The sequence below is a fragment of the Parasteatoda tepidariorum genome, chromosome 3 (assembly GCF_982258835.1).
Source record: "Parasteatoda tepidariorum strain Cologne lab strain chromosome 3, Ptep-v5.0, whole genome shotgun sequence".
Classification (NCBI taxonomy): domain Eukaryota; kingdom Metazoa; phylum Arthropoda; class Arachnida; order Araneae; family Theridiidae; genus Parasteatoda; species Parasteatoda tepidariorum.
In genome coordinates, this window is record NC_141757.1 from 36398842 (window position 1) to 36417435 (window position 18594).

At 31.3% G+C, this 18594-nt stretch overlaps 1 protein-coding gene across 1 annotated transcript; it reads right to left on the reverse strand.

Moving 5' to 3' along the window:
- Positions 1–6102: 6102 nt before the first annotated feature.
- On the reverse strand, positions 6103–17913 carry LOC107448249 (uncharacterized). Its single transcript, XM_071178157.2, has 3 exons — positions 17698–17913; positions 12142–12254; positions 6103–6303 (listed from the first exon to the last, which is right to left on the reverse strand). The coding sequence occupies exons 1-3, from the start codon at positions 17778–17780 to the stop codon at positions 6230–6232; spliced, it is 270 nt and encodes an 89-aa protein (XP_071034258.2). The 5' UTR covers positions 17781–17913; the 3' UTR covers positions 6103–6229.
- Positions 17914–18594: the final 681 nt, after the last annotated feature.

The following is an 18594-nucleotide window of genomic DNA, read 5'->3' on the forward strand; positions in this document are numbered from 1 at the left end:
CAGTTTTAATATATTGTTACTTAAAGGAGATAAAAGACATCGCAAAATTTGTATTAGAGACGTGCCAGGTAAAGGTTTAATTGGAGTTCGGGATACATGGCCTAACAGCTAGTACTCTGATCTTTGATTTGCAAAAAACAACTTGGTTCTAGTGCTGTTAGTTTTGGGATTCATGTCATCTCCATACCGGAATGAACATAAGGGTAATAGTTACGAGAAAGTTTTCATAAATTTATACTAAATTAAACTTTTAGAGAATATATTAACATTTTTATACCCATACCTCCCCTCGAAATTTTTCGTAAAAGGAATAATCTTTTTTAATTTGTAGATTTTAATTGAAAAACTTAATACTTTAAATTTGTTATTTTATGTGCTGCAGTAGCACTTTAAAGCAATATTTGGTGAGAGAATTCCTGAAATCACACAAGAGTTGTGAAAGTCGAAATTAGCATTTATGAATGAAGATGAAGAAGTTTGATGAACTATAGGCTACAAAATAAAAGCTAAGTTTCTCTGAATTCTTAATTTTAAATTGAAACAGTTATTATTTCTTTAAGTGATGGTCAGTCTAGGAAATTATTTTTTAAACAAAAGTTTGCATGCAGAAGATAACTATTTTTTTTTTCATGATCTAATATTTAGTTGCTTGCTTAGTTTTTCCCCCTAAGAAATTAGTAATTGCTTTAAATGTAATTGGAATTTTTATTATATTAAAAGAACGCATTCTCCTTTTTGTAGCATTCAAAACTTTTTTTTTCTCTTAACTCTATTTAAAATTCGAAGAGATACCAGATATCGCAAAATTTGTGCTGGAGACGTGCCAGGTAAAGGTTTAATCGAAGTTCGGAATACATGGCCTAACAGCTAGTATGCTGATCTGAGAGTTGTAAAAAACAACATGGTTCTAGTGCTGCCTCTTTTGGGATACTGGCTCTCTCCCTAAATGAAAAAACAATAAAACATTCGTTTCGAGAACAGATTAAAAAAACGAAGATTCAATCTCTATTTTTATAAAACATTTCCCTTGAACTTTAAATTTTCATAGTGAAGAAGAAAAATTCTATTTTCTATCGGTTCTTTTCAATAGACCCCTATTACTTTATTATTTATTGCACAGAAGTAAAATCTTCAGTTTTAATATATTGTTACCTAAAGGAGATACAAGACATCGCAAAATTTGTATTAGAGACGTGCCAGGTAAAGGTTTAATTGGAGTTCGGGATACATGGCCTAGCAGCTAGTACTCTGATCTTTGATTTGTAAAAAACAACATGGTTCTAGTGCTGCTAGTTTTGGGATTCTTGTTATCTCCATACCGGAATGAACATAAGGGTAATAGTTACGAGAAAGTTTTTATAAATTTATACTAAATTAAACTTTTAGAGAATATATTAACATTTTTATTCCCATATTCCTCCCCTCGAAATTTTTCGTAAAAGGTATAATCTTTTTTAATTTGTAGATTTTAATTGAAAAACTTAATACTTTAAATTTGTTATTTTATGTGCTGCAGTAGCACCTTTAAAGCAATATTTGGTGAGAGAATTCCTGAAATCACACAACAGTTGTGAAAGTCGAAATTAGCATTTATGAATAAAGATGAAGAAGTTTGATGAACTATAGGCTACAGAATAAAAGCTAAGTTTCTCTGAATTCTTAATTTTAAATTGAAAAAGTTATTATTTCTTTAAGTGATGGTCAGTCTAGGAAATTATTTTTTAAACAAAAGTTTGCATGCAGAAGATAACTAGTGTTTTTTTTCATGATCTAATATTTAGTTGCTTGCTTAATTTTCCCCCTTCAGAAATTAGTAATTGCTGTAAATGTAGATGGAATTTTTATTATATTAAACGAACGCATTCCCCTTATTGGAGCATTCAAAGCTTTTTTTTTGTCTTAACTCTATTTAAAATTCGAAGAGATACCAGATATCTCAAAATTTGTACTAGAGACGTGCCAGGTAAAGGTTTAATCGAAGTTCGGAATACATGGCCTAACAGCTAGTACTCTGATCTTTGATTTGTAAAAAAACAACATGGTTCTAGTGCTGTTAGTTTTGGGATTCATGTTATCTCCATACCGGAATGAACATAAGGGTAATAGTTACGAGAAAGTTTTCATAAATTTATACTAAATTAAACTTTTAGAGAATATATTAACATTTTTATTCCCATATTCCTCCCCTCGAAATTTTTCGTAAAAGGAATAATCTTTTTTAATTTGTAGATTTTAATTGAAAAACTTAATACTTTAAGTTTGTTATTTTAAGTACTGCGGTAGCACCTTTAAAGTATAATTTAGTGAGAGAATTCCTGAAATCACACAACAGTTGTGAAAGTCGAAATTAGAATTTATGAATGAAGATGAAGAAGTTTGATGAACTATAGGCTACAGAATAAAAGCTAAGTTTCTCTGAATTCTTAATTTTAAATTGAAAAAGTTATTATTTCTTTAAGTGATGGTCAGTCTAGGAAATTATTTTTTAAACAAAAGTTTGCATGCAGAAGATAACTAGTGTTTTTTTTCATGATCTAATATTTAGTTGCTTGCATAATTTTCCCCCTTAAGAAATTAGTAATTGCTTTAAATGTAGATGGAATTTTTATAATATTAAACGAACGCATTTCCCTTTTAGTAGCATTCAAAACTTTTTTTTTGTCTTAACTCTATTTAAAATTCGAAGAGATACCAGATATCGCAAAATTTGTGCTAGAGATGTGCCAGGTAAAGGTTTAATCGAAGTTCGGAATACATGGCCTAACAGCTAGTATGCTGATCTGAGATTTGTAAAAAACAACATGGTTCTAGTGCTGCCTCTTTTGGGATACTGGCTTTCTCCCTATCTGAAAAAACAATAAAACATTCGTTTCGAGAACAGATTAAAAAAAACGAAGATTCATTCTCTATTTTTATAAAACATTTCACTTGAACTTTAAATTTTCATAGGGAAGACGAAAAATTCTATTTTCTATCGGTTCTTTTCAATAGTCCCCTATTACTTTATTATTTATTGCAAAGAAGTAAAATCTTCTGTTTAAATATATTGTTACCTAAGGGAGATACAAGACATCGCAAAATTTTTATTAGAGACGTGCCAGGTAAAGGTTTAATTGGAGTTCGGAATACATGGCCTAACAGCTAGTACTCTGATCTTTGATTTGTAAAAAACAACATGGTTCTAGTGCTGTTAATTTTGGGATTCTTGTTATCTCCATACCAGAATGAACATAAGGATAATAGTTACAAGAAAAGTTTTAAAAATTTATACTAAATTAAACTTCTAGAGAATATATTAACATTTTTATTCCCATATTCCTCCCCTCGAAATTTTTCATAAAAGGAATAATCTTTGATAATTTGTAGATTTTAATTAAAAAACTTAATACATTAAAATATTTTTTGTGCAGCAGTAGCACCTTTAAAGCAATCTTTGGTGAGCGAATTCCTGAAGTCACACAAAAGTAGTGAAAGTCGAAAATAGCATTTATGAATGAAGATGTCGAAATGTGATCTCATAAACTAAAAATCCTCAGTTTCCGTGACGAAACTCCCTTAGTGTCTGTTATAAAAGTCTTGTATTTTGCTATGTAATGGCTAAATTTAGCAAATCTTTTTTTTATATAATTAAAAAAATACTGCTGCAGATACATAAATTAAATGAAGATAAAATAAGAAAAAAAATATATAACAATTACTAAAAATATATTTTACAGAGTTATTATTCTTAAAAGATAAAATTTGAAAAAACTAGACTATTTTTCAACAATTATTCCAAAAATGCCAAAAAATATATCAAAACTGTCCTGAGACCGAAATTGATTCCTTCCATCAGGTATCTCTTCCGCAACAATGCACCATTTATTTTTCAGCAGGATTCTGCTCCATGCCACACAGCAAAAGTATGCAAAGCATGGTTTCAAAATAAAGGCATAGATATATGACCATGGCCAGGAAACAGCCCTGATCTCTATCCAATTGAAAATTTGGGGCGACGTTTGAAAATTCTTGAACGAGAAAAACGTCCATCCAATAAAAGTCAACTTGTTGAAGCTATAATTGATTCTTGGCAACATGTGATTACGAAAGATGAACTCCAAGCACTCGTTCACTCGATGAAAAGACGCTGTGAAGTTGTCTTAAAAAATAAAGGTTATCCTACTAAGTATTGATTGTGTAAGCATCACTTTAAGAAAATGCAAATCTAAGATAGATCTTACTATTAGTTGCATAACTTTTTTCGTAATACAGATATTGTAATACTGTATTTATTATTAAATTTTACATTAAATTACCTTCAATTTGACATATAAATGTTTGTATTTAAGTGAAAATTAATATATTCTACAAGCACACAAAGTTGAAAAACGTGAAACTTTCAAAAAATGTCCACACTTTTGGCCACCACTGTATATTTAAAAGAAATCCATTGTATTTATTTCTAAGTAGAACAAGATCATTAATATAATGTATAAATTATTTGTCAAAACAATTAAATGTTAAATAATTTTTGATTCATAATGTTAAAAATATTATGCTTTCCTCAAAAAATGTATAATTATTTTTGCGAGAGCTACGGGTAGCTACAAAATACTGTAACACTTCAAAAAATAGGAATTCGTTTCAATTGTTCTGTAAAACAATTGCTCTCTCACTATTTCTGTGAGTTGCACTTTCTATAAGTGCAAACAAATTTTGTTTAAAGCAAAATATTTAGAATCAGTTTAAAGAAAAATTTGAAAAGGTTGATGATTAAACAGTTTTTCGATTGTGGATTTTCAGCAGGTAGAATCTTTCAACAATTAAAATCCTTTGGCTTTAATAGAACATTTATATGTAGAACTATAAATCGATTATGGGATAGAAATAGCTGTAAAGATCGATACAGGTCTGGTCGTATAAAAAAGCGCATTAAAAGAAATCGTGAAAAGATATGAAGAAATCTGCAGCTCTCTGCTAATAAAATGGCTGTAGAAGAGAACGTGAGTCGAACTATGCAAGTCATATTAAATGAAGACCTGGGTTTTCGCCCTTATCGCAAAAATAAAGTTTAACAACAATAGCTGCACAAAAAGGTTTAACAACAACTGCACAGAAATTAAAAAGGTTTCAAAGATGTAAGAAATTGTGAAATCGACACGGTTACAAAAGTGTTGGCAGAATTATCTTTTCTGGTGAGAATCTGAACTACGCTATAATGCTTAAAAATAATATCGTATGTTCAGTAAATTTCGATGATATACCTAAAAGTATTCGAACTGTCGCTTTTAGAACAAGAAGTCTATAATGGTTTGGGTTACAGTGTCAAATCACAGAAAATTGCCTGCTAAATTCATCGATAAAGGGGTCAAAATTAATGTTGATTATTACAAAAAGGAAGTATTGGCTACTCATTTATTGCCACATGCAGACTGTTGTATCCCAAAAAGGATTGAATATTTCACCAAGAATCTGCACCATCGAACCGAGCCAAATCAACACAGGCTTCACTCCATGCCAATTGCCCGAAGATTATCAAGCAAGAAGATTGGCCCCCTTCTTCACCGGATCTTGATCCTTTTTGACTATTGTGTTTGCGGGATTCTAGAATCTAAGGTCAATGCTAATCAGCACAGAAGTTTGGACTTTCTCAGAGCTTTTTTATAGAGTGAAAGGGACAAATTATCGCCTAAAATGATTCGTGCCACCATCGGACAATGGCGTAAGAGATTATCTTTAGTAATCGATAAAGATAGTGGTCGATTCGAATAAAGAAATTTTAAGGTAAATTTTCCTTTATAGTATTCATAATTTTTGTGTATTTATCATTTTCTATTTAATATCTGTACAATCAAATGATTCGATATTTGTAACAGCATTTTACAGCCACCCTGTAAAATAAATCTCATAGATACCTGTGAAGCATCTGCACAATCACCTGACGTAATTTTAAAAAATTTGATTTAGACCAGGTAAGCATCTGTAAAATATTGTATAGTTAAAAATTCCGACATTTGTCACTGGAAGGACACTCGCATTATATTTTAAAATGTTTGTCTTTCAACGATATTTTTTACGATATTTGTGCTTTTACGATGGTTTAGCAGAAATAAACATAGAAAAACCAGAAAAAAAGTATATTTTTCGCCACAATAAAATTTTTAATTTTATATTCGTTTTAACTAATCACATAATCGGATATAATTTTTTGAATCTCTGTATTGAACTGAGGATTGGCTGGAACTGCTTTTCAGGATCGATAAAAGTTCCCGTTTTCCTTTTTCCTGGAATATCCATTATTTGACTGCGAACTGTGAGGACACTCTGGAAATAGAAATTAAATTTACAAAAAAATACCTGAAGCATCCACCAACAACGTCTCTGTTAACTAGGATTTCGAAGTTTCAAAGAACGTTTTAGTTAGTTTTTTTTGTAATTGCATTCTGAAATTATTCGGTCTATGTTTGTTCAACCATCACTGTATTTAAAGTATTATAGAAGCGAATATTACAGTTTTAAAAATAAATTTCTGGATGACATTTATTCTAAGTGTAGAAATCAAGTTTTAAATACGTGAATTTTCGATAATGACTATATAATGTAGTAGATTCATTCCTTTTTCCATTCTTGTTTAGAGATTTTATCCGATTGTGAATAAGTTTTTCCTCTCCAAAAGTTTTCAACTGAAATTCAGTATCCTGCCCAGAAGGAGTAAATAGAAAATTTTGATTAAAAGCTGCGTTTATTATAAGAACGTTCGAGCCTTGAACAACGTTGATATTGCCTTTCATTCAAAAAAAATCGTATCGAAATGATTTCGAATCAATATCATGACCTTAACAGCATATTCTTACTTACTTACTTTATTTACAAAAATTGGGCACCTGGGCCACTTAGCGGCCCCTATCCCATACATCTAGAAATTTACAGAAAATTTATAGTAATAACATTTTGAATTTAGCAGTCGATGTGGTAGCTAATAGAAAAACAAGCACTTTGCTTGAGTAAATATAACATTTGAATATCTGATTCATCGAATCTAAGTTGATATATATAAATATAAACATAATTTGACATATATATACATAAGTTGACATAAATAAATAATAACATAAATTGATACATATTTCACTAATTAAATTTCTATATTTTAACTAGCACATATTTAATTGTGACATACATTGAAGTTCATTCGAATACATTGTGGTAACCATAAAAAAAAATTAAGCCGTTTGCTTGTGAAATAATAAAACAATGAAATTTAATATGACAAATTGACTTAACACTAGAAATATTGATTGTAGACTTAAATTAAAAATAAAGATAAAACATGATTTGATATGTACAGTAATTGATTTTTGAAAAATGAAAGGCATAATTGATGAATATAGATAAATCATACCTTGATACATGATGAAATAACATATTTGGAGAAAATGCAGTGAATATATTTTATCAGAGAAGTATTGCTCATTAAATACAATAGAATTTTCAAAAGAATTTAACATGCAAAGTTGATATATATGTATGCATAAATTGGTTATATTATCAGAAAATAATTCTTAATGTAATTTAATTTAACTTAAGTAAAAGTCTGATGTGAAAAGTTCAGTGAATTTAACTTGAGAGTCTTGAAAATAAAAGTAGAACTCACTGGGATTGCGATGTTTCCCCGATGATCCCCCGCAGAAGACGGAGCACTTCTTCATTTTTGAGCAATTCCTGTAATTCTTTGATTAATGACACTAATCGATGAGCAAGTATAGGCGTCGAATATGATGTTGTTCGAGGGCTCCTTCTGTTGGGACGGGTCTCGCACCCAGTATAGTTGGCTGTGTGGCTTTTGTAACAATTACAGCATTTTGGAGGTGTAGTTCTGTCTTTGTTGCATTCATGTGACCTGTGGTTTTCAGCACATTTTACACACCTTGCAGGTGCATTGCAGTGGCTTTGTGTATGTCCATAATTTTGGCAGTTGTAACATTGTATAGGTCCTCGACCTCCTCGAAATCGTTCGATTTTGATCGGGATCTGCTGTATGTTGTTGACTTCGAATATTCTTTGGTGATTCGCCGTTGATGTTAGGATTATGAGAAAAAGTGGAAGGAGCCGACAGGCCTCTCCCATTCTTTTCTTAAACTGCACAATTTTAAAGGTTTCAATACTGTTTTTCTGTAATTCTGTATTGATGGCATCTGTATCAAAGTCCACAGGCAGGCCCCGGACCAAAACCTTAATATATCTGGCTTGCAGTGTTATTTCAGGTTTGCTGGGCGGATCCCGTACTTTGTCGGTATCCTCCTTAGGTTTTGTTGTCGGCAAGATAGTGACGTCATCTGTTGAATTATGTTGGCTAGAAGAAGGACAGCTGTTTGCAGATATGAGTGTAGAATTATCTTCAATTGTTTTGATTGCATTTTGCTTTTTCTTCTTCTTTTTTCTTTTCTTTGCAGGTGGTTCTGTGCTATTGTTAATATTGATGTCCGTGTCTGTTTCTGTATTCGGTGTTGTATTCAGGTTTTCATCTTTATTTTCCATGGTTATGTCTTCAGTGCTTGGATTAATTTCAGTCATTATTGATTCGAGTTGAATGGAGTTTTTATTCATCTCCTTGTTTTCTTCCGCTTGAAAGTTTTCCCTCTTCCACCTGACGTGATAAGCTGCATTTGTCAGTTTTAGGAAGTAGGAGTATTCATAGTCTCCAGAGTAACTTGATCTTATTTGAATGAGCAGTTTGCTAAGTAATTTATCTAAACCAATCAGCTCCTCTGTATCAAACTGAGTGTAAAACTCTACGAGATCGTCAATATGTTCGTGTTCAACTGGTGGAAAGTATTTTTTTGATATCCCACAGGTAGCAATGATTTCTTCTAATGACGTGGATTCTTTGCAATGCGACGGGGAATTACGAATGGAGAGTGAGACCTTTCCACCACGAGCTGTTTTATGATACGGCATGACTTAAAAAAACAAAATGGCGGGCTCAAAATCCAGACATCAAAATGGCCAGTTGTCAGTATTGTCTCTCCCGACTCAGGAACCTGACGAGATCAAAATCTGTATCACTCACCTCGTAACGTTCAGGATAATCAGCATCAATTCAGCATAACCGGCATCGCAAGGGAGAAGAGAACGTCAGTAGAGCATGATCAGCATCAGTTATCGGCAGCGTTTTCGCATGGCATCATTTCGAAAAACTCTTCCTTAAAGTGACATCACCGCATCTAATCCGTGACACATGACATCAGCATGACAATGAATATCTACTTTTCGGACTCACCGGACCTTCTATGACCAGATTGAGGTGAACAGCATATTCTGTAGAACTATAGCTTCTTTATTAAAAAAAGAAATATTCAAATACTGGTAGCATTATTGCATTTTTTAAATTTTTTTTTTTTTGGTAAATCTGTTAAACATCAGATTATCGCTGCCTAAATACATTAACAGTGTTTTCGAGGCTGTTTTGCTAATGAAAATAAGATTAGCCATAGATGGCGCCACTGGCCATAGAATTCCTCGTTATAGATAGCGCCACTGGAAAACAAGAACAATCGTACCCCCTCTGCCTAAACAGGCATACGTCAATAACAACAATAAAATTTAAAAAATGTCACAGTTTTGGTGCCTTACACTTGAGGCTAAACTATTATTCTAAACTAGTTTATGCTAGCTTGCGTAAAGAATTTTCTAAGCTTAAAGACGGTAGACGGACAAATAAATTGAATATATTAAGAGTTATTATTTTTTTTAAAAATCACCGATTTGGCGAGATTTTTCGAGGAAAATCATTAAAATCGGTAGATAATTCTGAATTTGTGTACATTTTAATGAGCCCAGATAATGCAGCGCTGGGGTAGATTTTTAAATATTAAAAAAAAATTAGATCTGAGATGTTTTTTCAAATCTGTGGCTTTTTTTCATACTTCTGTTTCCCGTTATTTTCAGAATTAAAATGAAGGATGCTAACTAATAACAGTTGCAAACTCAGGCCATTCATGAAAATAACATATTATCCGAACAAAAGCCATGTGGTGATAGAGCCTTAGGAAAAAAAAAACAGCCTGTAGCTTTACTAGAGTAAAAACATAAACTGAGAACACATCTGTCGTGGAGTATGAAAGATCCATACTGCTGTAAACCTGACAATATCACTAGTAGAGCCATGATGGCTCAGTGGACAGAGCGTTCGCCTTCCAATGAGTGAATCGGGTTCGAATCCCATCGATGGCTGGTCGATACGAATTCCGCATCCGGCCTGCACCGATGACAGTGCTAACGTGAAATATCCTCAGTGGTAGACGGATCATGGGTTAGAGTCCCTTTGCCGTCAGAATAACCATGGGAGGTTTTCGTGGTTTTCCTCACCATGTAACGACAATGCGGTTTAGTTTCATTAAAAAGTCCTCCGCGAAAACCAATTTCTCCCAATACTTGATCAAGGTGTTCCCTTGTCTTCTGGACTGGGTTCAAAATTACATGGTTGCGGAATTGAACATTAGTAGTTGTAAACCCGAATATTGGGTCAGCTGTTCAACGACGGTTGTAAAATTTAAAAAAAATCTCACTTGTACTCAGCGCTCGAACATATAGCTGACCTTCTGGAAATATGTCTGGAAAGATGTTTGACACTTCAAAACTGTCTTACTACTTGGAAAACATCTTAAAATAGTTGACCAAGTAACATGTATAAAATTCAGATTTTATAAGATAGCGAAAGTACAATCACAATTTAGTAAACATTAAAAGCGTCCAATAGTCGGTAAAAACGACAAAATTGTCCAGCAGTGGGTATGGAACTTTGAAACTCATTGACCTTTAAGGATATCTGGCAGATGGTCACAAGCATGTGAACTGTCTGGCTGTTTCAGAAACATCTTAAGTAGTTGAGGCCCAAATAACATGTATAAAATTCAGCTATATAAGAAATAGTTGAACATGTAAGGTATGTTTTCTGACATTATTTTTTGCTCTGAATGGAGTGAGATAGATTCTGAGACGATGGGACTAATAGATTAGAATTTACAAGCGTTTTATGTAAAAAAATACAATTTTGCACTTGAGCCTTTTTTAAGTATCTTACATTGCAATACAGACAATTGAGGTATTGTTTCCTACATATTTTCTTTCCATTTAATCGAATGCGACTGAATTAGAAGAATTAATATTTTAAAAAATTATTATTATTTGTATTATAAATTCTTTTTTTTTTTGAATTGCGCTTGTTTCGTAAAAGAAAAATTTCTTTGATTTCTCTACTCCAATCATTTAATTCAGAGTGAAAAATTATATTTGAAAATACATCTTACATGTTCAAATAGTTTCTGCATAGCAATTTAAAATGCATACAACATATGAACTACCTCTTCGATTGACTTGTATATATTTCAAAACGGATAAAAGGATTCGCTATGCTTGAACTATTAGCAAACGTAGAGAAAGGCATGGCTTTGATATTCGATTTTAATAAATTGTGTTATACGCAGATGCACAATGCGTAAAAAAGTGTTTTATAATGTGTATAAATAAATGTGCAAAGTAAAAAAAAATTTAAGTACTTGACTTTTATGAAATTCAATTTCTCAGGAACTATTCGACCGATTTTGCTCAAATTTTGTATTTTGCCATATAAATGCCATTGTTTAAGAAGAAACAAAAAATTTTATAACTTACAATTCAAAAGTTTTTTTGACCATTCTTAAATAAATCAATAAAAAAATAATAAATATTTACTAAAAGTTTTTTTTTTTTGCATAGAATTATCTTTCGATACACGAGTCTTATAATTGCGTGTAAAAAAATTTCAATTCGAAATATGCGAAAAATAAAATTAACATTAAGGGGTCCAAACTTTGGAGAGCTCTCCTAACCAAGCAAATTGGGACAATAATTTAGATATTGCGGCTACCTCCTATATTTTGGGGGTCAGAAATCCGTATTTGTCGAAGAAAGGTATGTTTATTCAGAGAAAGTACGTTTTTGGGTCTGATTTCATAACTTAAATTATCGTCCGCACTTATTAATTAGCATATTTGAGGTCACCCCCTCAAGCCATGAAGATTGAGTTCCAGAACGTGAATCCGATCATGAGGTCAAAAGTTATTCAATGTGGTCCATTTTTTTTGGCGCACTGTACATCGGCCTTGATTAAAGGTAACTCACCTATGGCCAGTTTTATGTGATAATAGTGTTCGATGTTCCCATAGAAAGGTGCTGTTCTCAAAGGGTGGTCAAAGGGTCGTTTCTCTGAGAATTCCAGAGGTCGACAAATGCACCTAAAATATACATATATATATACACTTCATACATATTAGTGAAATAAATGAATGACCATGTAAATAACAATTGATTTCTCTGGAATCATTTTTCTATGAAATTTCATTGACCAAAATTGTTGCGGAAAAGTGGGCAAATTGTTTAATAGGTATTCGGTCAATAATTGATAATGCGGGAGTGGCAAGACACATTAGGAATTCGATACAAGTGCAAATGCTACAGTTCAAAAAGCAAAGACAACTCCTTTTTGCAATTTTAATGACAAGTTTGACAAACAGCTTTACATGCTGCAGAAAATGTTCAAAATTCCCATCTGAAACAAGAACAAGGGCTTGCTGTAAGTCTGCAGCATGTAAAGCTGTTTGTCAAACTTGTCATTAAAATTGCAAAATGGCGTTGTCTTTGCTTTTTGAACATTTCAAGGCCTTCTGCATTGCAAAGAGATTCATCGCCTTCAAGTTAATTGAACTGTGTTCTGTATATGCAGGGTGCCCACTTAATTCCACATGCACTTTTTGAGTGACTGTAGTCTCAGCTATAAAAGCGGTATCTAAGTATATATAGCGGATGTGGGCTACATGATGCTACCGCTTAAAAGCTCAAAGCTAACTTGAAGAAGAGATTGAAAAAAGTGGGGCTAGTGCAAAACCGTAATTTATCATTCGAAATTTCTCTATATATTTTGGCAGAATGGCAAAACTATGTTATACTTTCATGCGTAGTCGCGTGACAAAACGCTTGATAGTTGACGAAAAAAAGTCTTATTTTATTTTTTTTAATATGGAAAAGTAAATTTGTAATTTGCTTTTTAATATTCATTACATAGTTTAACAGTCACTTTTAAATTACATATCAATTCATTTTTTAGGAAAATTTCTCATTTAATTTAAACATCTGTTTTTGATTTTTAGACTGAAGAAATGTGTTCAGAAGTTGAAGTAAAAAAATCTATAAAAAAATCTTTGAACTCATAATATACTTTTAATTTTATTGTAACTTGAAAATTTTCATTATAGAACATCACTATAATTGTTTCCCTTTTTTTCTCGGTAAATGTGCTCAAATTGTTTTTATTGATGCTAATTAATTGAATCTATGAGTTCGTTAGCAGTGGATTTCCTATGGAGATGATTTGTTTTTGGGCTCATCGATTCAATCATAACTACTCTTTTGAACATTATAGAATATTTTCCTCTGAGATGTGATAAAATCTTTTTCAAACTTCCAAAAATACTTTTACTGTGATACCTGTACACATTCCAAAATCTACTATAATAAATCTAAACTGAACCTCTGTAGTTCTTTTAACAGCCTATTACGCAGATGACACCGGTATTATTATTAAATCCAGAAACCCAAATCATGCTCTTCAAAAACTACAGGACCATATATACGAAATAGAAGACTGGTGCTTAAAATGGAAAACTGCAGTAAACGCTGGAAAATCACAAATATTAATTATGCAAAAAAGAAGAATTAAAATACTTCCACAACTTCAACCAAAAATGTTCAATATACCAATACCAATAGAAAAAAGCAAATTATCTTGGCCTTATAATCAATAGCAAACTCAAACTGGAATGATCATATCAAAAGCACAATAGGAGCAATAATAATAGCCATAGGATTACAGATCAAACTGGAATGCAGCAATAATAGCCATACAGCCATTAATATATAATCAGAATATGTCACTTAAACTGAAGAAGCTACTGTATACAGCAATGATCCGCCCAATACTTACCTATGCCTCACCTGCCTGGACAACGATACCTCAACATCTACTGAAGAAATTAAACCAATGCCAAAAAAAGATCCTTAGAAAAATAACCTGTGCAAGATGGTTCATTCGGAATACCAATATACATGCAGACCTCAAAATACCAACTCTATCACAGCATATATACAAGCTAAACGCAGATTTTTTTGATATAGCCATCGAATGTAAAACAGCAAATTTTAATGAATCCTTAAATTTGAAAATTAAATCAAAGATAAAATCTACGGACCAATACCTGCACATTTCACCTCCGACGCCTCATGCTGATACATTTCTGAACAACGATTCCAAAATCAAACAAACACAGTTTAGAGCAAGCTGCTCATTTTATTTTTTGATTCCTTTTAGTTATTCAAGCAAAGTGCTTGAAATATTCATAAAAGCAACTCCACTGCCTGCTTACCTCAATGCTCAACCAAAACAGGCGCTAAAATTCCAGATGAATGGGATAAGGGTCGCTTCGCGGCCCAGGTGCCCAATAAAATCAAAACACTGGGACTAGGACTGTAGTTTTTTTGATTCAGCAATTATACTATAGGAAAGGTAAATTAAAATTTGAGATAAAGAGCATTAGGAGTCTCAAAATTTTTAAATTGCATAATGCAGTTAAATTTGAATGAATAATATCAATACATATTCAATATCAATTCTATATTTTAATAACTGAAATACTGGCTAAAAATAATTTAAAATATTTGCTCAAAATTTATGTTTAAAAATTATTATTATAATAATTTGATGTTTTACCATAATTGAAAACTTGTATTTGCCTCAAAAGTCTTTACTATTAACGTTAACGTTGGAAATAATGTTATACAGAAACGTAAGAGTGATATTTAAAAAAAATAAACAGAAACATCAGAATAAAACTTAAGGCAAATTAGATTTCAATAAATATGTTATTATTATTATTCAAACGTTGATAACGATCTTTCATTTTATATTAAGGAACTTAAACATTTTACTGAAATATAATCATCAAAATTTTAAGAACTGATTGATTTACATTTTGCGAACAAATTACAAAAAAAAACTAGGTTAGGGAGGAGCTACAATGGGACTTAAAAGAAGGCGTTGTCATAAAATCCAATGATTTCAGTTCCAGCAGTTTTATGTAAGTTGTTTTCAAGCCACCTGGAACTCGCAGGTGGAAAAAGTTGACCTCCATGAAATGTCGCTTAAAGGAATAATAGCACAGTATGTTACAAAAATAAAAATATTTATGATTAGCAATATTCATTTAAAGAAACAAAATATACGTACACAAAAGAAACGTATACATACAAGATAAAGATATGTATACATTTAAAGAGATAAAAAAAAGAAAAAAACTAATAAGTATTTAAAGTGTGTGCATATTCCCAAATTAAATATCAAAATACCAAAATATTAATTCTATCCATACCTTTACGCTTGAGGATATAAAGAAAATAAATGAAAAGTTGAAATTGGATCTTCAACACAAAAGAAACCACAAAAATTAGCTTAAAATAAGTGTAAATCAGGATTAGTGGGAAAATCTAAATCAATTTCCCATGTAAATAAACAACTCAAACAATGTTTCAAAAATAAAGCATGGTCACACATTAATTTTAAATCAAAAACTTCAAGCTTTAAAAAAAAGGAAAAATTTGTTTCACAAAAGCAATCAATTAATATACTCAAAGCAACAAAAAAGAACTAGATTAAATAAGTTAAAAAAGTGACTATTGAAACACTTTCATCAAACAACATCCCAAAATATTAAGTCAGATCTGAAAAGGTGAATAACAAAAGCCAGCGCAGTAAAACACGTATGCATAAAAATATTATATTTGGATATAATATCATAACGCAAAATACCATGAAATTCGAAGATTTAAAATTGGATCCATAAAAGTGATGTGGAAAAAATTCTTACTGATTTTAAACAAAAATTGCGCACAAGCAGAAAAATTTAATTTAGAATTTAAAATAGAAATACCAACAATTCTAGACAAATAATTAACTTTAACCAATTTTTTGTAACTAAATCGTCAAAAATGTCTGTAGACGTTAAACAAAAGGATGCACCAGTGTCAACAATTCTAGACAAATAATTAGCTTTAACCAATTTTTTGTAACTAAATCGTCAAAAATATCTTTAGACATTGAAGAAATGGATGCACCAGTGTCAACAATTCTAGACAAATAATTAACTTTAACCAATTTTTTGTAACTAAATCGTCAAAAATATCTTTAGACATTGAAGAAATGGATGCACCAGTGTCAACAATTCTAGACAAATAATTAACTTTAACCAATTTTTTGTAACTAAATTGTCAAAAATATCTTTAGACGTTAAAGAAATTGATGCACCAGTGTCAACAATTCTAGACAAATAATTAGCTTTAACCAATTTTTTGTAACTAAATCGTCAAAAATATCTTTAGACATTGAAGAAATGGATGCACCAGTGACAACAATTCTAGACAAATAATTAACTTTAACCAATTTTTTGTAACTAAATCGTCAAAAATATCTTTAGACATTGATGAAATGGATGCACCAGTGTCAACAATTCTAGACAAATAATTAACTTTAACCAATTTTTTGTAACTAAATCATCAAAAATATCTCTAGACGTTAAAGAAATGGATGCACCAGTGTCAACAATTCTAGACAAATAATTAACTTTAAACCAATTTTTTGTAACTAAATCGTTAAAAATATCTTTAGACATTAAAGAAAAGGATGCACCAGTGTCAAACAAAATAAAGTATGTAACACTAATAAATAACGGAATGAGAGGTAATTTAGCCCTATAATTTTTATATAGGTATAGACTAAACGAAGGAACAAGGGAATTAGAGTGATTATCATCATGAATTGAGATAACAGTTTTAGGATTTAAAAAACCATTAACTTTGGTGACACCATCTGGCACCATTTGCGGATTATCAGAAGGAGAAGATGGTTTGCATTGGGAAGGAACTATAGGTATCCCGAATTGCTGTCCCAGTTCCAATGTTAAGTGTTTTTATAAGTTCTCGAAAAAGTTCTGCCAGCAGCATTGTTATTTATTTTGTTTGTGACAATTGGCAGATCATTTGAAGAATTCAACCTTTGATATTGGTAACAGTTGAGCATTGTATGTCCTTTTTTGTTATAAAATCGACAAATACGTGGTTTTCGAGAGTTTTAATTTGCTCCCGGTAGGTCAATTTTTGTTCAAGTGTTTTTTTAAATAATGGACAATCTTTAATCTTTTGTTCAGCTCTACAAAGAGAACAGGAATTCATAACCATACTAAACATAGAGGACAACTGTGTCAGCTGCTCTTTAAAAACATGAATGTCTAATATAATATAATATAATATAACGTAACGTAACGTAACGTAACGTGACGTGACGTGAGATGCGATGCGATGCGACGCAACGCAACGCAACACAACACAACACAACACAATACAACACAACACAACACAATACAATACAATACAATACAATACAATACAATACAATATAATATAATATAATATAATATAATATAATATAAAATATAATATAATATAATATAATATAATATAATATAATATAATATAATATAATATAATATAATATAATATAATATAATATAATATAATATAGCTTTTTTATATTATAACAGCATTCAACTAAGAACGTTAAATATTTATTCTTACTTTCTTCGTAAGGTTAATGGTTGTCTGACAGAGTCTGTTTTAGTAATTGGCCAGTCGGCATACTGATTGAGGGTGGCTGCCATTCTAAAATCGAGAGAATCAGTGAACGAAGATTCTAAATCGAACTTCCTTAGGGCAGTCAGAGTGGGTGAATAATAGAGGCGGATACAAGGATCTTCATCATTCAAGTTCAATTTGGATGCCTATTTAAATAGAAAAAAAAATACCAGAGTATCGCATGAGAAGAAAATTGCGCCTTTTATGACAAAACAGGATGACTGCACATTTCAGCTTTAAATTTTGAAAAAGCTTATTCACGTGAAACTGTCCATTGAAATCTTCAATCTTTCTGCGACAAAGGTAAAACACTGTTGAAAATTCAGGAAAAAAAACGAGTGTAATAAGTGATATGCATTGAAATCTTCGAACTTCATCCACATTTGTAGGTCTTGGTGTTTTAGAAACAGCACAAATTTTATACGGAGATTTCATAATTTTATTTTTTTCGGTGATGTATCCAACATATTTAATAAATTCGTGTTTGGAAAAATGAGCACTTATTTTTGTACACACGCAGATTGTACTCTGAAATCCGTTGTATGCATAGTCTCATATAGTAAGCCCATTCTTATTCAGTGGCAATATGGACGATTATGTCATCAAAATATGCTTCAAAATTTCGTAAACTCTGTAGTGTCTGTGATAATAATTTATTGAATTCTAAAGGAGTTGTTTTAATTCTATAACTTAATATCTTCATACAATACGTACCTTTGTGAGCGGTAATTGGAAGATGATACTTTGCTCGCCCACTTGAAAGTGTAAATATGCTTTTAATAAATCTAGTTTATAGTAATAAGCTGAATTTTTCAAGCTACACAACACATCATTACAGAG